We start from the raw sequence: 23,844 nt of genomic DNA, 5'->3' as shown, positions 1-23,844 counted from the left end.
AAAAATAATAGATATCTAAAAAGAGCGAAACCAACTGAGGCGGGGTGGGAAGCGAAGTGCAAAGGGGAAAGGATAGCCCCGAGCGACCTGCCGCCTCACTGAGAGAGGGAGAGCACATGGGGGGACGCCTCAATCTTTTTCCAGCAGCAGCTGTGACAGAGAACCTCCCATGGAGCCCGGAGGGAGAGGAGGGACGTTGGGCGCCATCTTTGAGAAGGGCTAAGGGACGTTGCGGCAACTGTGAGGGGAAATGGACGTGGGAAGCTTTCGAGACTTGGTTATAACTGCTCCGCAGGAGTTTTATATGACCTCTTTGAGCGTTTCTTTTCAAGGTGGGGAAGACGTGGTTTGAAGACTCTCCGCCACCATGGCAGAAGGAGCCATAGGAAGACGGGGAGGAACTTCACCTGTTGATTTTTCTGCCCGTCGTGTTAAGGCACAGTACGGTAGCTCCCTCTTTTAAAAAAAAACAACAACCCAAAATCGCTATGAAAACTTTAAAAGTATAAATATTTTATTTTGGCTTCGGCCCGGGATAAAATATCAGGCTGATGTTGAGTATAATTTTAACAAGAGAGAGAGAAAGAGAAGTTGGGATAATGATCTCAAATCAGGGGTTGGGGGGGGGCGGTATTTAAATGCCCGGAACCAAAATGGAGACGGGAGGGTCCAGGTTCTCCGGCATCTTATCTACGGGCAGGGAAAATGATAGAAGGGACGTGTGGTGCTGGGCCGCCATTTTGTCTAAGGGCAAACCAGTGACTGGAAAGCGGCCTTGGCTGCCATCTTGCTTATGGGCAACGGTATCCAGCATGTCGAGTGAGGGCAACCGAGGCGTTGAGTCGCAGAGCTATGATGCCATCGCAGTTCGTCTCACCATGCTGCTGCGCTTGTCAGCGATGAACAGATTCTGAGCTGTAGCGGCTTCCGCTGTGAGATTCGCGTTTCCCCCCTGAAGTATTATATACCTGCTTACGGAAAGGCAGAAAGTTAAAAGGTAGGTCCTAATGCTGCATTCCTGCTGATTTTGTCGAACTAGAAATGGTCATTGTACTAAAATTTAGCTAAATCCCCGTGGCATCGTTACAGGCAATAAATGTCCTTATTTACTAAAACAGCAAATAGGTTGTATATGCTAGCAGCTATAGTAACGGTGCAGCTCTGTCATTGCTTGCTGAGAAGTAAATATACTTTATAAGAATGCTACTGCAGCACAGGAAAAATCACGCCAATAATTCATTCAACATGAGCTGCCTCACTGCTGCAAGGAATATGTCACCGGGGTGCTGCTGCCTGAATTCCTGAGATGAGTCCCCTGGCTCTTTATGGGGAGATGGCATGGGCTGTTAGGATCTTATGTTGCAAAATATAATTGAGTTGCTGTTATCTTTTAAGGCATCTTTTTAACCGATGATACTGGCAATATTGAGCATCCTGTGGGAATTCTTACAACCTTTTAACATATACGGTGTATGGTTTTTGGAAAGCAGTAAAGAAATGTTTACAATTGTTTCTTTCCCCTCCCCAGCTTTCACTCTGGTTCCTGTACATGCTGCATATCTGGGATGGAAATCTTACCATCAGTTCATACCGTGTGGTGGTGTCTAGTTTAATCAAGCCTGACTTGACTTGGGAATCACATATATATTTTTTAAAATGAAGAATCAAATAAAATGAATATGTTATCATCATGCTTTCAGGCTCCAGATACTTTCTTCGCCTCCTGAAGGGCAGTACTGGTCACTGCAAGAACCGCTCTAAATGTTCTGCATCTCCAGTCCTAAGATCTTGTAGTCAAACAAAGCTACAGGCATTTTTCTTTGCAAGGTACCTGAGAAATCCCTGTGTTGTTCCTCATTCCCATGGAGCCACTCAGTCATGGAGGTTCTTTTCCTGTAAGGTATGCCATTTGAACAAATCTTTCAGCCCAGTTGATCCTTGTGTAGGAGGATAGAGAAGACCCTAAATAGTTCATAGATCAGAGATATCACATTCTTTTTTCTTGATGGGCAGAAATCCTCTTCCATGTGCAAACAAAATGAGGTACACTGACAATCTTTGTTGTTTGCACAATGTTTGCATTTACGATGGTACCTTCTGTTCTGAAGGCCAAACTAGAAATGACATTAATAATATAAATGCAGTTAAAGTACACCTTTTGGTATTTAAAGAGCAGAAATGGAAGCCTGAGCAGCCTTAGGACCGTGGAGGCTGAGAATGGGGGTTAATACTCCCTCTGCCTGCCATGATCCTGACAAATATCACATCTCCAAAGCTGCTACTTGCAGCTTGCAAGGGAACCCATCAATAGCAGCAATGAAGACTTCCCTTGAAGTACAAATAGCACCTTTGGAGAGGCAGTACTTTGGGGAGTGTGACAGAAAGAGAAAAAAACCCCACTCCCAGCCCGTATGATCTCAAGGCTTATTGAGTATCCCCAAGATTGAAAAAATAATAATTATGTTCACATGGTTAACATGCTTAGTGTGGTCCTGACTTAACCCCCCTGTCATTTAGTATACAAAATTGTATTGGCCAAATTGCTGCAAGGCCAAGTTTGTTGAGCATAGTTCTACAATGCATGACAGAGAATGCAGTTCCTACTTAATAGAACTTGGCTTTTTGTGTCTTGTTTTGTACCAGGATCTTCTAGAGTCAGAGCAGGAGAACTGGAGAGCTTGTTCAGCAAAATATATGGCTATGACAAAGAGGATCAAACAAAGATTAGAAGCTCATTATGACAAGTATTCATCCAGTCTGAGCAGCCCAGCGGTAAGAAAATACATGGGGGGAGCACTCCACAAGCAGGGAGCCGCTGCAGAAAAGGCCCATTCTCATGTTGCCACCCTCTGGACATCTAACGGAGAAGCCACACAAAGAAGAGACTCATATTATGATTGCAAGGTCTGGGTTGGTTTATATGGGTGGAGGCAGTCCTTGAGGTATTGTGGTCCTAAGCCATTTAAGCATTTTAAACTGGGCCTGGAAATTAACTGGCAACCAGTGCAGTTGGGCCAGAATTGGCAATATAGGCTCAAACCTAGCTGCTGGATTCTGCACCAGCTGAAGTTTATGAACTTTCTTCAGAGGCAGCCCCACATACAACACGCTGCCTTATTACCAGAGCATAGATGACAGAAGTTCAGCTATCCTTGTCCTAATAGAGGCACAGCTGGGACAGCCCCATGACATGTTGTCATGGCAACCATGAGGTCCTGAGCCAGTCACCTCCGCATGAATGTTGAAATCCCCCAAGCCAGCACTCGGGGATATTGCTAGGCAGTGCGGTGGGCAGTAAACCAGCAGAATCTGTCTCCATTGCTCAATATCAGGAACACATACTCTAGATCCTCCCCACACACACACAACAGGATATATCATCATACCTCGGTTTAAGTACGCTTCGGTTTGAGTACTTTAAGTTTAAGTACTCCGCGGACCCGTCTGGAACGGATTAATCCACTTTCCATTGCTTTCAATGGGAAAGTTCGCTTCAGGTTAAATTCACTTCAGGTTAAGTACGGACTTCCAGAACCAATATTACACTCATACTTCGGGTTAAGTATGCTTCAGGATGAGTACACCGCGGACCTGTCTGGAACGGATTAATCCACTTTCCATTACTTTCAATGGGAAAGTTCGCTTCAGGTTAAGTACAGACTCCTGGGAACAATTGTGTACTTAAACCGAGGTACCACTGTAGAGAGATAATGTGTATAGATCACAGCAGTTCCCCCTCCCCAACCATCAAATCTGCCCTGATGCTGCCCTGAGTACTCAGGTGGGCACAGCTGGGTGAGATCAATTCCATCCTGCTCACCCACCCAGGTCGCAGTGATACAGACCAGATTGACCTCCTCATCCATAATCAGATCACGAGGAAGATCTTATTCAGAGCTGATCTGGCATTCAGCAACAGCAGCCGCAGACCCAAGGGCTGACTGATATTCTCCAGATTGGAGGAATTCTCCAGGTTGGAGGAGGGGCTGGCACACGGCTCAATCACTAACAGCCTGTGCCTTATCTAACCTACTCCACCTCCCACACCATACTTTCCCATATCCTGAACCACTGTGATTTGCCCGAGCTCCTCTCCTCTCCTCCCAGAAACATCTCCCCTCCCTCAATAAAAAGAAACAACAATAACCACCACCACATAACTTAAAAACAATTAAAACCTTCCAGCAGCCTGGGTTGGAGGAGAGAATGACCCTGCCCATGGCCAAATATCTGGGGATGCACCAGTATCCCAATTGTTTCTGTGAGCAATTAGTAATTAGGATAATTACATTAATAAACCTTATTTGCTAATGCTGATTGTTTCTCGTTCTTTGTGTGTTCCATAAACTTCAAAAGAGTTCAGTTTGTTATGCAGAAGCTTTAGAAAAATATTTGGACTCCTAATGTGAGATGATGACCTAATTCTACAGATTTTGTATTGGATTCATGTCTGTCTTGATTTTAAACAGATTAGGTTTGGAGAGTATGTTTACTTTGAAGAAAATGGCTGCATATTTCGTTCGAAGCTGGGAGAAGTAGGTATGAGTCCCTCTTCTTGTTGCCCAGGGTGGTTTCTTTTTACTGTTTTCAGTGTTCCCATGCCCAGTTTTAGCAACAACAAAAACCAGCAGTCAAACCGCATTACAGCAAAGAATGGTTTAGCAAGGGGACATGTTTTGTGTCCTACCAGAGGTGGTGGTGGTGAGGACTCTTAAGGCTATTGGACCTGAGGGATTTCAGTATCCATTCTATGACTTTCTTGTCTGAAGTAGTTTGGGAGTGCATGGTCTCCCCAACTACCAATGGCTCTCCACCCTTGGTGGCTGGTGGATCCGGAAGATTTTCTGAGGGAGTTTCCCACTGCTTTGCCAAGGCTCTAACCACAGCCTGAGATAGGGAAATGACTCAAAGCTAAGAGCCATATGTTGAGCTTTGCTTCATAATCTGTGACACAGTACATTTGAAACAATCTAATTTTAGGGGCGAAAATCTGATGAAAAATCCAGATGTAAAGTAAAGCTTTACATTTTGTCAAGCTTTTCTTTTGTCAAAATTATTGGGTGGAATCCAGAGAGCCCCTCCTACAACTGGAAGATATTTCTCTTTATGTAAGAGGGATCCCCAATTTCTTATCAATTTTCCCCAGTCTGACTGCAACCATTCAGATTGCATCCCACACCATTCCAGAGAGTCGTCTGTGCTTAAAAAGCCAGCCCACCCCATTCCAAAGGAATTTACGCTGCAGAAGATGATCCAGAGTGGGAGGCTTTTGGGGGGTGGGCTTCTTGCTAGTTATGGAATCTTTATCACCTGGACAGTACAAATATTGCCATTAGTATTAGTTAAGATAGCATTATCAAGCAAAAAAAAAAAGTAGCACAGTCTTATTCATTCAGCTGTGACAGTCCATGTAATCCTATACATGTCTGCACTGAAGTAAGTCTCTTTTAATTCAGTGGCACTCAGGTAAGTGGGATTTAGAGCTGCGTTCTAATTTCGTTTGAAGAACTGGGACATAGATTTGTCATACCTAATTTGTTCCATGACTATCTTTAGCTGGAACAACGTGCATGTATACATTGCTACTTAATAGGAAAACACTGCATTTATAAAAGTCACAAAAAGTACACAGAAACAATAGCTGTTCTTTGTACTGTATTAAAGGTAAAGGGACCCCAGACCATTAGGTCCAGTCGTAACCGACTCTGGGGTTACGGCGCTCATCTCGCATTATTGGCCGAGGGAGCCGGCGTACAACTTCCAGGTCATGTGGCCAGCATGACAAAGCTGCTTCTGGCGAACCAGAACAGCACACGGAAACACCGTTTACCTTCCCGCTGTAGCGGTACCTATTTATCTACTTGCACTTTGACGTGCTTTCGAACTGCTAGGTTGGCAGGAGCAGGGACCGAGCAATGGGAGCTCACCCCGTCGCGGGGATTCGAACCACCGACCTTCTGATCAGCAAGCCCTAGGCTCTGTGGTTTAACCCACAGCGCCACCCGCTGTCTTTGTATTAGGCTTACAGTATTGCCTTTTCTTTCTTACATTGTAGATGAAGGAAACAATGAAATATTGCTTAGTACAGAAGCACTACCGTTTCATAATTCCCTTATCCAGCGCATCCGAATTTGCCCAGATCAGAGATATATGGCTGCTGCGATTAAAAGTGCACATTCCGAAGAGTCTGCGTGTATTGTTGTGAAATTAGATACATTACCAAAAGTGGAATGTATCATCCCAAATGTCTTTAGCTTTGGTAAGCAGTTAGCATAAACCTCTTTCCTTTGTAATGTAATACGTATATCTCAGATGGAAGACCAGACTTCTATTATTGAATCTTCACATCATTCAGGTTTATCAGATGTTGCCCATGCATTTGTAATTTGTCTAAATAGATCCCTGTTTCAGCCTCCAAATAAAATAAAAGAAAGAAATTTGTGTCACTTATAATGAGTGATGTCACGGGCACTGCTCAATAGGTACTTGCAAACAGGAGTAAGTTGGCTTGGCAGGACAGGGGGGCAGTGAGGTGGGAGCTGCATGGACGCACTGGCAGGAGGGCTAGATTAGGGCTGTGGGTGTATGGCAGAGCCAATCTCACTGCTGCTCTATCCCACCTTCAGACCATCCCAATGAGTAGCAGTGACATTGCTGTCAGGAGGGAGGAGGCGCAGCACTGCACCAACTGCTTTTGCTCACAGCTGCATCCTCAAAGCTGCCATGTTTATGCTAGCTGTGAGGAAACTTTAATATTCACCATGATAAAATATTTTGCATCAGGTGCTGGGGGGGGGGGGGAGAGCAGGAAGATTAAATTGAAGAAAGATGACTAAATCTAACTCAACAATGAAGAACTGTTACATGCTTATTGTTTAAGAGAAGGAAAGGTTCTAAGCCTGCACTGGTTATCTGCCGTTCTTCACATTAAATTCAAGCTTCTGGTCAGTGACTGAGATCCAAAGGGTCATACACAGACTACTGTGTGTGCTTGGAAGGTTTTTCATTTTCACATTTTCAACTTACCATAAATAAACACAATGGATTTCTCAAATTCCAAAACTAAAATCCTGGTTCCTTTCATAATTGCAAAAACACTAATTTGACTTTCCTTCCCTTCCCCCTCCATCCCCCAGAATGGGCTGCACATGAGATTCTCTTCTATACCACCCAGAAGAACCTACAGTGTCGTCATGTGTATTTATGTGATTTTAATAAAAAACACTCTGAGCTTGTTTATACGGAACACGATACAAGGTAACTGAATATATTGAGCAGTTTTCTCTCTGTGTGATCCATTTTGTATGTAATGGGAAACTGTGGTTTGCTTTAGCCAGGATCAAAACACTACTGTCAGTATGCAATGGGAGGTCTGAAGGAGGAGCATGTGAACCCAAAAATCATTTCTAGTTTAATATTAGGAGTGTGCACTGACCACAAAATTTTGTTTGGACCCTGATTCCGCTCTTTGGAAAAAGCCTTGGTCAAAAGTGCTTTGGATGCTGTCTGATTCGGTTCAACATCTGAGTTCAGGGCGGGGGGGGGGGGAATTTCATTCCCTTTCCCTTGCTCTTAGGAAATCAAAATGTATATAAGTGGGGCAGCAGATCTTTGCCCTTTCTATGTAATTAGATATAAAGTATTTGAAGAGTTTTATCATATGCCCTTTAATTCTTCTCCAGACAAAACAAAGCCAGTTCCTTCTTATTTGCTCACAGGGCAAATGAATATAGGCTTGGATCCAGCCAGGTGTGCTCACAGGGCAAATGAATATAGGCTTGGAACCAGCTCAAGCAAAAGGCCTTTTTGCTTATACAATGGAGCTTTCCTGATGTTGGCTGCTTCCCTACCTGCAGCTGCAGCTCTCCCACTCCCCATACTGTATTAGGTACAATTCCCAAGCATCCCTCAATCCTCAGAAGCAGCTCTTCATGGGGCAGCTGCAAGGGAGTTGGGGAAGTCCTGTTTCATTCATATAATTATTCTTATTTCTTCGAATACAAACCACATTGATTTGGTGCACTTATCTATGTGCTGAAAGTATGCACCAAGAGTAGGTTTTGATCAAACACTTGTGTTTTTTTTTTTAAAAAAATGCAGAAATATTTCTTTTTCCTAAAAAGAAGGAAGTAAAGATCAGCTTGTAGCTTTCTTGGAAGAGTTAGAGTTCCATTGACAAAGAGGCTAATTTGCTGGGTTTTTGTATAAAGGGTCCACAACTTTGTAAGTCCTGTCCTGCATTAGTTTGTCCGTGTGCCGTGATTTTTAGTCCTTTGGAAAGAAAGCAGAATAAATGTTTGAACAACCTCTTGTTCTAATATTTATGTCTTGAATCTTTTCTTTACCTTTCCTTCCATGAAGCTGACAATCTCTGCCTTTTCAAAAGTTGTAAAATAAATTGTGGAGCCTAAATTCTACACATTACTGTATATGAGATAATGGTTTAAAAGGAAACACGAACCTGTAAAAATGAAACATGAAAATGTGAGAATTGCAGACTAAAAGAGAACATTAAACTCCAGTGTTACATAAGAAATAAAACGAATGCACTCAGAGATAGATAGATAGATAGATAGATAGATAGATAGATAGATAGATAGATAGATATTGGGTTGGATCCAGTCTTAGTTGGATTTAGTTCCCACTGAAATCAGTGGTCTTAATTCATGACTATTTGTCCCATTGATTTCCTTGCCACCTAAGTCCAACTAAGTCTTTATCCATTCCAACCCAATATACTTTTCATTTATTGTTAGATATGGATGTGGCTTGCAAAGTTCCTCAGTGAAAGTAATATGCAATGATTAAATATTTTGAAAGATTTCATATTCTGGAGTAGATGTCAAGCTATGGTACTCACTATGCACATCCAAAAATGTGATAATGTCACGACAGAGAAAGGACCAGAGCTCAGTAGCAAAAGGTCCCAGGTTCAATCCAAAGCATCTCCAGTCAAAAGCTGCATTACCCGGGGGTTAACGGTCAAAGGCTGCATGCCAAAAGTGTGCAGCCCTTGAGCCAATGAGATGGAGCCAGAGCAAAAAATGGGTGAGGCAGACTGCTGGGAGAGGGACAGAGGACTCCTGCCAGAGATCTGAACTGATTGTTTGCCAAGAGGCAACTGCAGCCCCGCTGTGGGCTGGATCAGCAAATAGGAATCTGCTTTACTGAGTCAGACTTTATCCCTAGACTCGTGTTATGTAAATGGCAATGGATAGCACCACCACCCCTTCTTTCTTTTTTGAAATTTCTGTTATCCAAATATCTTGTCTATCTCTACTGGTGATGTTTGTTAATAGTTTGTTATTTCCTTGCAGATATTTTGTGGATCTCTACCGCACAAAGGACAAGCGCTTTCTGACTATAAACAGTAACAGCAAGAATGCCTCTGAAGTGTGGTTGGTTGATTCCCACCACCCTTTTAAGTCTCCTGTTCTTGTGCAACAACGAACAGAAGGAGTCCTTTACCACGTTGAACACAGAAACAATGAGTTGTACATTCTTACTACATATGGAGACCCAGTGGGATACAAGGTATATAGGCAGAGGCGGAGCTAGCTGCACCAGCACTCGGTGTGGCGAGTGTCCCGGGGGGGTGGCATGGCGATGTCACTCCCCCTCAGGGATGACACCTGGGGCGGACTGCACCCACCGCATCCCCCTTCCTCCGCCAGTGGGTATAAGATGCAGATATGCAAGTAAGCGTTTAGGTTGCTTCCAACATCTAGTAGCAGCAGATCCAAACTATTCAATATCCCCCCCCCCCAAAAAAAAAGTTTAATACTTTTTAAAAGTCCATATATGGCTTTCAGGTGCATGGGCATGGTCCCTAACATGTATCCTCATTTGCTCCACCCAGCTTACATGCACTAAAAAAATGGGACAAAAAAAACATTCAGAGGAGACAATCAGCCATTGGAATGAAATACACACTTTAAACCAGGAGTAGGCAACCTCAGGCCCGTAGGCCGGATGCGGCCCAATCGCCTTCTCAATCCAACCCACGGATGGTCTGGGGATCAGCGTGTTTTTACATGAGTAGAATGTGTCCTTTTCTTTAAATTGCATATCTGGGTTATTTGCAGGGCATAAGAATTTGTTCACACACACACACACCCAAAAAAAGAAAATATAGTCCGGCCCACCACAGCCCATGGCTGAAAAAGGTTGCTGACCCCTGCTTTAAACTGAGTGAGCCCAACTGGACTTCTGGATTTTGTAGTGTTGAGTTCTAGACACCTTCATTATTATAAAGATAGGGTGAAGTAAGGATAATGAGATGCTAGATTCCCTTACCGTGTTGGATGGCTTTAAAAGAGGATTGGACAAATTCATGTAGGATCAGTGGCTGTCAGTGGCTACTAGCTGTGATAACTGCATATGAATGCCAGCTGCTGGGGAGCACAAGTGGGGAGAGTACTCCTGTGCTCATGTCCTGCTTCTCAATTTCTCGTAGGCATCTGGTTGGCCACTGAGGACAGGATGCTGGACTAGATAGTGCTTTTGTCTGCTCCAACAGCCCTCTCCTTATCTTCTTCATTACTTGGAAATGTAATAGAGAAAGCGAGCAAGCAGGGGTGCAATGTTTAGTTATTGATCAGTTACATTAATCAATCTTTGGATTGACTTTAAAATGCTTTCTATACATTTAGAAGAATAGAGTGTAAATTGGATGCTTTCAGTACAATGGGCACTTAGGATGTGCATGTTTCAAAAAAACAAGCTCTGAATTTTTTTTAATAATTTGACATTTCTAATGACAAGCATCATAATTCATTTTCCCACCAGTGGCTGCACCAGTTTTCAATTTATTTTGAAGTTTTATTGTGGTTTTAATTGTTTTTAGTTATTTAGAAACTGATCATTCTGCCCCCCCACCCCCATAACTCTTGACAGCAGAGCAGTCACTTAGCAAATAGACTTTCCACTTTATTTATTTTATTTAGTCCTTTAAAAACTGGTTGATTGAATTTTAAAAGCAGCAAATGGATAACTCTTCTCCAGCAAAACTACACAATCCCATTCATTCCTTGAATAGCACCCTCACGGTAGGTTGGTGCTAGTTCAAGTTCAGACCTATGAAATAATTCTATATTTTTGTTATTATGTATTTGAAAAAGATGGCTCTGAAATTCTACTGAAGGAGCTTCTGCTACTATTTCCTATTCTCTTTCATAAAAAGCAGAAGAATTTTCAACCTCCAGGGTTGGTATAAATCTATCACAGTTTCCATCATTAAATTCACTTTCATAGTATACATTGTTCTAGAAATGCAATTCTGTCCATTTCCACTCCTTAGCTCTGGTGCCCTTGTGGACCCCATTTCATTTTTTTATTGTCCTTCCTGCTGAGATATGTGGAAGCTTATAGGAAACACTGTAAAATAGTTGAAAAGAAATATAAAGTATTGCTCAGCTGGGCACTTTCTTGATTTATGGCTGGTCCTTGAGGAGAAACTGAAAACGTGTTACTTGGTTGGTTATTCCTTCTTTTGTTGCATTACCCTCAAATGATCAAAATTTAACATCCATATGCAGTATACTGTATATACATGACCTCCTGCTACAGAGGACAGTGGGAGAGAGATTATAGGTTTACCATTTCATCTGAAGATGAGTAGTAACATACTTGTTCAGATGCCATGAAACAACTAAGCACTACCTCTCCGGAATATCCAGAACTGTCAGGGGTAACATTACTCTAAGCTGCTAATGTGTCACCTATTGCTACTGTAAAGATATTAGTAGCTGAGGAAAAGATCAGCTTTCTGAAAACGTTTGCATATTGCATAATTTCCATTTTTTACATGTGTTTGGACTCTTCTTTGTTTGTAGCTAATGAAAGCTTCAGTTGACTCATGTGGTTTGGAGAACTGGCTGTCCATTTACACAGTGAAAGAAAATACCAAATTAATTGACTTAGAGATGTTCAAAGACTACTGTGTTGCGTTTCTGAAGTTCTGCGGTCATCTGTATTTAGATATTTTTTCTTTTGTGTCAAACTCAGTTCACAACGTTAAGGTAAATGTTTTGCTTTATACACCCACCCACCCTCCCATTTTTAAGCTTAGTATTTTATTGCTCAAGATTAATTTATAAATTAAGGGCAAGTTGTAGTTTGAACTTGGTTTATCCAGATGCCTCCAGGGATACACAAAAAAGTATAATATAATCAAGGTAGCATAAATAGTGATACACAAGGCTTTTTTTAAGCCGGAACTCTCTGGAACTGAGTTCTGGCATCTCTCAAGTGGGCACCGTTGCCATTATAAGAGAACATGGGAAGTGTCCATGGTGAGTTCCGGCACCTCTTTTTATAGAAAAAGAGCACTGGTTGTGCGTTTCATATAGCCTTTTAGTGCTGACTGCAAGGGTGATGGATCATAGTGTGGAAAACTGAGTATTTTGGAAAGTATCGTTTTAGATAATAGTAGACCAAGAAACAACAACAACAAAACATTGTGACTGCAGTTGTATAACCACGTACCTGGAACTAAACCTCATTGAACTCACTGGAACTTACTTCTGACTTTCTAAGTATACTGAGGAAATGGTTATCAGCAATGTAGCATTGCAGATTTTTATGCTGTGAGTATATAGGATAACAACTACATTGTGCTGCCATTATCCTTGGTTAAGTGGTTGCTTATAGTATCAGCCTGTTAGGTGGTGACCCAAATGTCCTGAGCCCCTGCCCCCACTTTTAAAGTGTGTTTTACTTTGCTTGTAGGGCTGCTACCCTATTCTGGTTCAGTGATGGAATAAAGTCCAATTGACTAATGAACAAGATGATCATTTTAAAAGCTTTATTTTAGAAGTTGTTTTTATGATGAAATGGAGGAGGTTCTGCTGTTGATTGCAAAAACCATCAATTGCTCCCCCAGATTTGTGACTGTGGGACAGTTTTGGAGCTAGCAAAATGTAATACTGAGGTCCAGCACCGAGGGCCTTCTGGTGGTTCCCTCACTGTGAGAAGCGAAATTACAGGGAACCAGGCAGAGGGCCTTCTCGGTAGTGGCACCCACCCTGTGGAACGCCCTCTCATCAGATGTCAAAGAAATAAACAACTATATGACATTTAGAAGACATCTGAAGGCAGCCCTGTTTAGGGTAGTTTTTAATGACTGATGATTTAATGTATTTCTAATCTTTTGCTGGAAGCCGCCCAGAGTGGCTGGGGAAACCCAGCCAGATAGGCGGGATAGAAATAAATTAGTATTAGTATTAATAGCCCAGCTATTTCCGAAATGCTTATTTTCAAAGTAAAACAATGTTACAAAATATTGGGTGGTTTTGTAGCATAAATGAAAAATCATTAGTGGTTCATCTTACATACATAAAACACAAAGTGAATCCTTATACCTGTACCTTGATTTATTTCCATAGTAAATTGCTGCATGCAGTCTTGAAGTAACCCTATAGAAATAACCCTTTTAATTAACCAAAAAGTCTCATTTATCTAAGATTAACTCTATTAGATAAAATTGACCATATTTCCTTCCTTGAAGCATAACTTTGTCAATCCAGGCTTTCTTTTGAACTTTATAAATCAAAGGACAAAAGCTCTGCCTCTTAAAAACCTTAGGCTAACTCCTGCCTTAAAACTCAGTTATCTGAAAATATTTCAAAATTTCACTTAGCATACTTGCAATAAAAGGGTAAACTTACACACTCCCAAACCATTCTCCTAATTGTAGCATTCAAGTTAAATATAGTACCCATTTTGTAGGATTTTCTAGACTTTTTAGAATGATCCTCTTCAGGTTTTAATCAATTACACGGAGTGCGGTTTTTCTGTGTAAAGCTTTTTGACTCTGACTGCCACAATTCCCAAAGCCTTTATCAACCTACTAACCAGAACTCCTTAAAAGAAAGTAAGCAGTGGGTAAGAGACCCTGCTGCTCTCAGAGAATGAATCCTGATTCTTTTCATTTCTAGGAGTGTTAAGTCTTAAAACATAATAGCCCTGAGTTTCTGAGTGTAGCTGTGCCAAAAAAATGATTTTGTTCTTCACAGTGGCTAGCGCTGGGAATAGAGTCAGAGGCAAGGATTCTAAGTGGCTGAGCTCTGCAAAGCCGATGCATGGCCTCAGTGCAATAACTGACGTTGACTTGGCTGCATTTCAAGTTGGATAGAGTGAGAGAGCAGACGGGGGGGGGGGGGAGAGAGAAGAAAGATTTTCAAAACTTCCTAATAATACAGGGGTGTCAGGGGTCAGTAAGACAAACATCCCTAAAACAGATACATAAGCATCACAATGGCTGTGTTTACTTAATGCCAATATATCGTTTTTAAAGGTGATTTGATTGCTTTGCTCGCTCCCTTTGTTTCAAAACAACGTAATATTCTGTTTTCCACTTGCATTATTGTTGAACCTCATTAAGCAGCTTTTAAGGAAGGGGGAAAGTTAGCTAAATTGTTGCCTTCATTGTCACACTGTTTCTTTTGACTTTTTTCGCCTCTTAATTTACGGAGAGGAAGAGAGAGCGGGGGGAAAGCAACTCCTGGCAAACACATATGCCAAAGTTAATTAAGCTTGAAGTTTGAATCCTTTCATCAGAGGGGAAGCCTGGGATTCAGTTATGTAGAGAAAATCTCAAAGCCTGGGGAGCGGGGTATTACTAACTGTGGGTTTTTTACTCCCAGCTACCTGCCTGGGCCTGTTCATTTGAATTGGATCCTCATCCTGAGTACACCGCCAGCACTTTCTACTTTTGGCTCATCTCCCCAGTTCAACCTCCAGTACGTTTTGCATATTCAGTGATGAAAAACAGCCTTATTGAGCACACTGAGCAAGAGGTGCCAGTTACAATGAATTGTCACACTGTACGATTAGAAGCTAAAAGCAAGGTAAGACTTTCTGTTCTCTTCCTGCCCTTTTTAAAGCAGCAACTGGAAGGAAAATAGAAATTGACACCATATAATGGCCTCTGGATGTGCATATTCACTAGACCTATGAGTGTTTCTTTTCAGCCCTGCAGAAAGAGATTCAGGAAATTTAAATTTGCTTTTTTTCTGTTTTTACTTTTTGAGAATATTGAAGGTGATGGTGTTATTTCTTTAGGCAAGAGAAAATGTCATGGTACACGAGACTTACTGAGTTGTCTCTTATCACATTAATACTTGGTTTATCCTGCTGGAAGAGAAGGACAGCTTGACATCACCTGCTCCTACTACAAATAAAAACAACCAGAAACAAGTAACATCTGTGACAGCAAAAAATATTCATGCAAAAATCCCCTCCCACAATTTTTTTCATGTGTGTTAAATCTTTATGAAATGCAAAGGAGAGTAAAATAACTTGACTTTGCTTTATGTGTGTTTCAGTCACACAGGGGAAAATTCATCTCAAACTTGCAAGCTTTAAGATAAATATATATGTATATAGAAATGCTAAGTTTATAATAAAAGCTTTGCTGCTGCACTAAGTGCTAAGCTGCTCAGGTCATAATGCAGATGGGTATCATTAGAGGGTGTAGGAGGAGCCAGTTGCTTTCATGGTTTATAGATTTCTCAGGTGTTGCGTTTAAATGAGTTTTTATGCTCCACATTGGTAAACGAACCCAGTGGCAGGCTAATCTCCGTTTCATTTGTCAAGAGTGCTTTTGCGCAAAGTGCCAAGGAATTACTGTAATAAGAAAAACATGTTTAAAATATGTAATTGAAGCTTTTGTACCTGTGCATTCCTTGTGAACTTTGAAACATCCTTTCATGCAAAATACTCCCTCATTTTCAGGATGAAACTTGCGTGCCAATTACAGTTTTTCATAAAGCCAATTCTAAAGAGCTGCGCAGGATGCCACTTCTGGTTCATGTATATGGAGCTTATGGCATAGACTTGAACATGAGCTTTAAAGCAGAAAATTTAATGCTAATCAAGGATGGGTGGATATTAGCATACTGTCATGTTAGGTAAGATCTATACACTAAAAGCCATTGTCTTGTGGCTTCTGTTGCTTGTGAAAATGTGATTGATATATTCTCAGTGCTTGAAGTTTTCCTTTTGACTATAAAGTTTCCCATTCCATTTGCAAACAATTTCCTCCTAAATTTATGTTACCTATTGTTTGCCGATAATTTCTTAAAATTACTGTTGCTTAGATGAATTCAGTTAGATTCAAGGGATGAAAATGCAGCTGTTTCAGTTCTTTGGCTTAGTGAAAACTGATTGGATTTTCGAAAGCCTTTTTGAGATCTTTCATACTATTCCTGTGGTAGCTTCCCCCATATAAGGCTTTTCTTTCAGCATGTCATGTAAAATTCTATTCTGATATTGCATTAGCCTTATGGTGATTTACATTCACCTAAAAACAAATAATGAAGGATATATTTGCTGCCAAAAAGTCACCTTAGTTTTTTATAAACCTATCCCATTAACTAATTTTTCTGTCTTATTTTGTGTGGCAGCATATAAAGGACTTTCAACTGTTCCACATAATTCTAAATAACCAATACAGCAGCTGAAAATAATTCAAAAGAAAATAGTTTCTCTCTCTCCCACTCTCTCTGCATGATTTTGTAAAACAACAAAATAAACAATAAAATTTATTTAGACAAATCATTACTGGTTATTTTTGTATGACACCACAGTTGATACATAGCATATCTCAGGATGCCAGGTCCTCAACTCAGTTTTGATGGAATTGACAAATATAACACATAAATATATAAAAAGTAAGATTCCCCCCCCCTTGTTGTAACACAACACGGAAGTAAGTCCAATTACCAAGTAAGACTAGGTTTTTTCCTAAAAAATAATGTCCAAAATTTGGGAGCATCTTATACACGGATAGATCTTCCCCCATTTTCTTAAATCGGAGTCCCCAAAAATAGAGGGTGTCTTATACATGGGGGCGTCTTATAGACAGAAAAATACGGTACTTCCCTATATGTGTTCTTGGGATTGTGGCCTTGGGCTGCCCTTGGTTTCAATAGGGGAAAATATATAAATCATTTGGAAATTAATTCTATGCCAGCCTTTTTAAAAGAAGCAGAATTTGTACAGAAGCAAAAAGAAAAAGAAAAGGCCCCAATGTTACTCAGAAGTGGGCACTAGCCTGACGTAAGGCATGCTTCTTCTTTTTGTACTTCTGCTATGATATGGGACTAGTGGGTCTCAGTCTGTGTGCTCTGTGAATCCAAACAACCCCTGGAGCTCACCGATCTGAAATTACAGCAGAAGTGCACATGACTCCCATATCTGCTTCCCCTCCTTCCACATAATGTTTAAACAGGCTTTTCACCATCTTAACCTTATTTCCAAATTGAAAAACTGCTCTGGGTGGTAGGTCTTACCTGTAAATTTAGAAATGCTATGTGTTTGTTTGTATTGTTTCAAGAATGTGAGCAACTTTATACCTCTTTCCTGATTAGCAAACCTGACTAAGGTATTGGAAAAATCTGTGCTGAGTTTTAAAATACAGTAGTTTAGGCAAAATAAAATAAAATACAATCACTGTAAAACGATACTTTGCTTTCAGAACAGTTTTAAGAATTTTGCATTGCCTTGAAGTGAATGAATGAATAAATAAATAACTTTTCTCCAGAATACTAAACATAATGGGTTGGGTCCAGCTGAGCTCTTCCGTGAATGGAAGTCCTTGCATTTCCAAAGAAGCTTTAAGCAAAGGCTTGTAGGGACAAAAGATGGAGTGACAGCGCTTGCCAATTTAGGTTGACCAGGTGTCTTACTTTACGGAGGACAGATTTCTGTTTGAAAAGCTGCCCATTCCAAGTTCAGTTTAATGTTTAAAAAATAAGAAGGGAGAACAGTTAGCTCCTAGACAACAGACTGAGGAGGCACATAGGTCACAGTCTCCCCAACACTGCTGAGATTATTTGTATTTCTGCTTAAATTGTTGTGATAATTTCTGAGTTTGCATACATAAATATTAGCATATGCACATTTTATGCAAATTGGTGCCCTCTTTCACCCTCTCTTTCGAGATGCACTTCCCATTTTTCAGTGATGCGTAAATAAGCACCCTATGCTGGTTTCCACCTGCAGCCCTCTGCCCCACCTCCCATTTTCTTCCAGGGGTTCCCCTGGTCCTCTGAAGCAGGTTTTCAGGGCATGGAAAAGGAAGAAAGGACCTGCAAAAATTGCCTTGTCCCCTTTCATATGCAAAAGTTGACCGCACTCGCATAGATCTGTGGATCTAGCTGTTTTATCACTTCTTTAGCTGTAAAATTTTGACAAAAACATGTGAAAGCTTTAAAGCAGGGGTCCCCAAACTAAGGCCCGGGGGCCGGATGCAGCCCAATCACCTTCTAAATCCGGCCCGCGGACAATCCGGGAATCAGCGTGTTTTTACATGAGTAGAATGTGTCCTTTTATTTAAAATGCATCTCTGGGTTATTTGTGGGGCCTGCCTGATGTTTTTACATGAGTAGAATGTGTCCTTTTGTTTAAAATGCTTCTCTGGGTTATTTGTGGGGCATAGGAATTTGTTCATATTCCCCCCCCCAATATAGTCTGGCCCCCCACAAGGTCTGAGGGACAGTGGACCGGCCCCCTGCTGAAAAAGTTTGCTGACCCCTGCTTTAAATAGACATCAAAGCACATGTATTGGCCTATTTATGACATAGGAGGGCTTCCGTATATATTAGAAAATGGTGGTTGTCTTTTAAGAGATGTGTAACATTTCTCAGTTGTTTCATTGTTGTTTTTATTTGTCAGAGGTGGAGGAGAGTTAGGCCTGAGATGGCATAAAGATGGCAGTATGACAAAGAAGCACAATGGTATTCAAGACCTCCAGGCCTGCATAAAGTTGTTACATGAACTGGGATATTCTCAGCCAGCGCTTACAGCACTGACGAGTGTGAGTGCTGGAGGAGTTCTTGCAGGAGCTCTCTACAATAATGATCCTCACCTTATCAGAGCTATGGTTTTACAGGTGAGATTACTGCTACTAAATTTCATTCCACTCAAGTGCAAAGGTTATTGCAGGCCTCCTACCCTTCCTTAAAGATCAGAATGAAGGGCTTTTGCAAGTCTCCCTCTCTTCCCTTTTAAGTCTCCAGCCTCACTCTGATCTAAAAGTGGAGGTGGAGGTCCTCTCAAAGGTTTCTGCAAGCCTTCCCCTCCCCCGATTAAGATGGCAGCAAATTTCCCCATCTCTGACTTAGAAGGTCTGCACCGGGTGTTGGACCAGAGAGACAGACTTATTATTACATATTTATTAAATTTATATACCGTCCTATACCCGCAGGTCTCAGGATGCTGCACAGGATAAAATCATGATATAAAAACACAAAATACATAATTAAAATAAAAACAAGAACAACCCAATAATGCCCCCCTCCACACCAATAACCACTTTGATGTCCAGTGGCATCCCCAGCCCAGGGAGCCTCAGGCGTGGTGTTGGAGAACTTCAGTATCCATATGGAGGTTGCCACTGAACCTCCTTGGGACTTCATGGCCTCCATGGCATTGCCTCAAAGGGTCATCAGTCCAACATGTTTGGCAAGACACACTGTTGATGTAGTTTTCACTCCCAAGTGGTATGGGAAATGGACCGCAGATTGGGGTGGGGTTGGGGTGTAATGCACACCCTTGTCATGGTCAAATCATTACATAATGAAGTTTGAACTAGTTGCAGCAATTTCCCCCTGTAATAGTGGTGGGCCCATTCCAGATGTTTTCTCTTCAGAGACTGATGGCACCTGTGGGGTTGCTGAATACTCTGGGGATCTTGAAGCAAAGGTAGTTGATGATCTTATTGAAGGCCTGGTTTTGCTATGGATAACAACAACATCAACAACAATATATTTATATGCCACCCATCTTACTGGGTTCCCCCAGCCACGCTGGGTGGCTTCCAACAATTATACCAATATGGAACAGGCATTGTGGTTATTTAAAAGGGCTTACAAGGATCTCTCCAACGTGGGTGAATGGGCAAATAAAATTCAGTAAGCAAATGGAAAGTATTTCTCCTCAAACGTGTTAACCATTAATATGCATGAAGATTCTACTACTAATTTCTTACAACGGCCTAATTAGAGGACCTGGTTGGGTACACTGGGAAATATCAGCAGGCTTACATATTACATCTGGGTTTTTAAAATTTTATATAATTAGTCTTTTGAAGTTGTGGGGAAAAAATGTTCATTTTATTCACAGGCCCCATTCCTGGATGTTTTAAATACAATGTTGGACCCTCATCTCCCCCTAACTATTGAAGAACAAGAAGAATGGGGTAATCCTTTGGTTGATGAGACTTGCAAGGAATATATCCAAAGCTACTGTCCCTATCAGAATATTAGGCCACAGGTACCAGTTCATCTATTCTTAATACTACAAAGTGCATTTCAAGCAAGCGGGGGGGGGGATGAATCTCAATAGCAGTTTTTACAGTTCAGACAGGTGTTTTTAGGAATGGTTGTGATCCAAGCCAAGTTAAGAACCTTCAATAGGACGGTACTAAGAAACTGCTTTAGCTGCGGATCTGTGCATGCCTAGAAGCCCTATCAAAAGCAATTAAACTAACTTCTTAGTAACACAGCTAGAATTGCCCTGTAACTCTTCATACTTACAAACATACATAATTTTATCAATATGACATACATACAAACATACATAATTTTATCCATAAATTTTTTACCTTTCTACAGTTCAAACCATGCTCAAGGCAGCTTACAACATGAAAAAATACACGTCATGTGCAACCCCTAGCAGAAGGTCAGTTCACAGGCCAGCCCAAATTATCCAGGCTCCTTTGCAAAGTAACGAGACATGGAAATGTTATTCCCAAGATCAGATATAAGCCTAAGTAGAGAGAAAGCAATATTAGGAGAGAACAAAGCACCACATCACATCCTTAACATAACACATCTCTCAGTTGTGTTGAAAGAGAGAGGAGGATGAATTGCAGCAGCGATGGGCTGGCAAGATTTTCCTTTGAGTTTCTTTCCAGTCTCAGTCATACAAGATGTTTACAGGGGAGTTTTAACAGAAAGCAAGTGCAGTGCTTTACTAAGTCACAGATAAAATATTTTCATAATTGTCAAATATGACTGGCATGAGTGGTTTCTTCATTTATATAATCAAATCTGTGAAATGCTTCTCTCCTGCTGACATTGCAGAGTGACTTCCACCCAGTTAAAAATTAATTGCTGCACAGTAACTCCATCCTGCTAACTCAGACATTTCCTCTCCTCCCCAACCCCCCTCCCTTTGCTCTAGAATTATCCTTCTGCTTTCATCACAGCCTCTGAAAACGATCAACGCATACCTCTGGCTGGGCTATTAAGATACATCTGTAAACTTAGAAAAGCTGTACAAGCTTTCCATGCCCAAGACAACTGCACAAAAGTGAAAGGTAAAATTAGAAATCTGTGGTTAGCTGAATCATCATACTGTACAGTATGAGAAATTGTTGCAATGGAAGGACTGTTGCCCCAATCCAACAATAACATGCATATGTACAAATATTTTTGTCCAAGCTGAATTCTTGCAAACACAACCTATGCAAACACAACCTTAAATAAGAGCTCTGCAGCTGCATAAACCTCTTCTTCAAGGGATGGGGATGTGGGTCTAGATTCAGTGTTCAGCTTCCTTCCCCACCCCTCCATTCCAAACAGATTATTGGTACCACTGAAAGATCCAATTCGGGTCAGATCAGATTATTTTCCTGTTCCCTTTTTGCGCTTGCTGTTGCTTGCACATACATTACAAAGCAACTGAAGCAAGAACTACTTTAGGACTCTTGTGTGACGCGGCTCAAGGCTTCAGTTCCTCATGAGTAGACAGAGAAGGGTGATGACTGGATCTTAAGTCACAGCCTTGGTGGTTGAAGGGCTGGGTTGTGAGGGCTGAAATGCTCAGTAGAGATTACATGGACAAACAGGAGTTTCTGCTGTGTGGACATCTACCATCATCAAAGATGGGCAAGATGATGGTGGACACACTTTTATGGAGAAGCAGATTAAATCAGAACTAGCACATCTTTTGACCAGAAGCTCGATAAATCTCCCAAGTCCTTGTTGAATGCACAAATGTGGCGTGGTAATGGTGGTGTAAATGCAGTCTTTGCCTTAAAGTGCATCACATGTAATGGCTATTATGATAACTGTCCTGGCAAAACCAGCAACTGGGTCACTTTTTTTTTTTATGGGATAAATGACCAAAATGAGTTTATATTACAAAAGTGCTTTGGAGGAAACATGTACAGGATACCTTCAAAATAACTGATCCCCATCAGTCATTAAGCACAAAAGGTCATGATAAAATACTGAATTTACTTTCGTCACCAGTAGAGTATATAACTTGTTGCTACAAGAAAAAAACAGCTTCTCCTCCACTCTTGCCTCATCCTTTGTTGGCCTTTTCTGCTTGTTTCAGGACTTCAGATGCCTAATATTCTCTTAGATGTTCAACCAGGAGGCAGTCATTGTGCTCCATCTTGGGATGATTCTTTAAATCAGGTATCCTCACTGTGTTCTTTTTTGCAATCAAAAAGGGAAACAGCACAGATCAGTGCTATACACTGTGGAGATAATTGCTCTCATGTTGTGAGATAAAAACTGAAACTTCAAGGGTCGTGAACGTTTGAGGAATAATATGTATGCATGTACAGTGTTTGTGATTCCCAAATAACCATCTCAAATCTGCACACCACCGCTTATCTACCTACCACCATCTCTCCTGTGATCTCTACACACAGGGCCAGCCTTACCATTAGACAGAATGAAGCAACTGCTTCAGGTGGCAGATGTTGTGGGGACAGCAAAAGCACCCCCAGCTGTTCCTCCCGAGCCTGCCAGCCATTCCCCTTTGTTGCCTCTCCTGCAGCCCCTAAACTGGCCTGCTACCTCGGGTACATGGGTGATGCTATCCTATCACCAATGTGGAAGTGAAATTCAGTTGTCAGTCCAAGTGGTAAGGGGACGTCCTGTTGTATTTCATCTCAGGCAGCAAAATTTATTTGACTGGCCATGTCTGCATGCATTGCCTTTCATTCCTCTCCCTGGTGACTTCCTGGGGGGAAAACACCCTGGAAGGGGGGGGGGAGCATTTATCCTGGAAGGTTAAAGGGAAGACTGAGCAAAACACTTGAAGTGGGTGACGCCATTCATAAGCACAAGTGTTTGGTGGCTGTCCATTTTAAGATGAATACTGCAAAGTCACCTTGAATGGGCAGGAGAAGCTGCTATGTGAATTGGTCAATACAAGCTGATCTTGAGCCCAGTACCTACCTAGATCAGATGTTAAAAGAACATTTGCTTGTGTACGACATTAACGCTTCTCGTGCTTTATTTAGTGTAGACATGTTTTAATTGTTCTGCTTTCTACTTGAGTGTTTCATAAATAATACTTTCCCTCCTAATAAATAAGAGGCCCCTTGTTGGAAAAAAGAGACTCTGCACCTCTTTTTCCATGAATGCAAATGGCTTCTATTCACGACGCACCAACTTTGGATATCACCCAGCAGGAAGAAAATGCTATATCTATTTTAAAAAGTAATTGGTCATCATCCAACCAGAGGAATCCTACAGATGGCATTTATGTCTTTCTTCTTGAGAGGCTCAATTCACGAGCCAATTCACTAGCATCTGTTTTGGGGGACTGGGGTGGGCAGAGGCCTGGATTCAGCCATTACCCTTCCACCCCAAAAGCTGATTGGTACTGTTGAAAACAGGCTGACTTCACTGTGCAAGGATTGAGCTTCTTACATCATACACTGCAAATTCAGCAAGGAAGGTATTCCACTTTAATTCCCCCAACACTGGTGCCAGTACTCATATGGGCTTCTTGCTATGTATTTCAGGAACATGCTACACATACCCACGTGTATGTATGTTTTTGCTAATTATTTATTAATTTAGCTCTTTTGTA

The 23,844-nt window shown here is 41.4% G+C and overlaps 1 protein-coding gene across 6 annotated transcripts in view; it reads left to right on the top strand.

The window, feature by feature from the left end:
• The first annotated feature begins 192 nt into the window (after window positions 1-192).
• PREPL (prolyl endopeptidase like) overlaps window positions 193-23,844 on the top strand; it is a 24,520-nt gene continuing 868 nt past the window's right edge. The window contains exons 1-14 of one of the 6 annotated variants that reach the window (XM_035111186.3): window positions 193-997; window positions 1,529-1,900; window positions 2,644-2,772; window positions 4,470-4,539; window positions 6,056-6,259; window positions 7,137-7,257; window positions 9,318-9,534; window positions 11,835-12,020; window positions 14,646-14,849; window positions 15,736-15,911; window positions 18,679-18,895; window positions 20,128-20,277; window positions 21,190-21,325; window positions 22,351-22,433. In XM_035111186.3, coding sequence (XP_034967077.1) covers window positions 1,691-1,900; window positions 2,644-2,772; window positions 4,470-4,539; window positions 6,056-6,259; window positions 7,137-7,257; window positions 9,318-9,534; window positions 11,835-12,020; window positions 14,646-14,849; window positions 15,736-15,911; window positions 18,679-18,895; window positions 20,128-20,277; window positions 21,190-21,325; window positions 22,351-22,433 — 2,103 coding nt within the window. In that variant the 5' untranslated portion in view covers window positions 193-997; window positions 1,529-1,690. Of the gene's footprint in view, window positions 998-1,528; window positions 1,901-2,643; window positions 2,773-4,469; window positions 4,540-6,055; window positions 6,260-7,136; window positions 7,258-9,317; window positions 9,535-11,834; window positions 12,021-14,645; window positions 14,850-15,735; window positions 15,912-18,678; window positions 18,896-20,127; window positions 20,278-21,189; window positions 21,326-22,350; window positions 22,669-23,844 lie in introns of those variants that run through there. The other 5 variants (XM_035111185.3, XM_088666755.1, XM_035111187.3 and 2 more) reach the window with 5 other exon arrangements.

The sequence above is a fragment of the Zootoca vivipara genome, chromosome 3 (genome assembly GCF_965207765.1).
Source record: "Zootoca vivipara chromosome 3, rZooViv2.hap1.1, whole genome shotgun sequence".
Taxonomy (NCBI): domain Eukaryota; kingdom Metazoa; phylum Chordata; class Lepidosauria; order Squamata; family Lacertidae; genus Zootoca; species Zootoca vivipara.
This window is presented reverse-complemented; position numbering and strand designations above follow the sequence as displayed.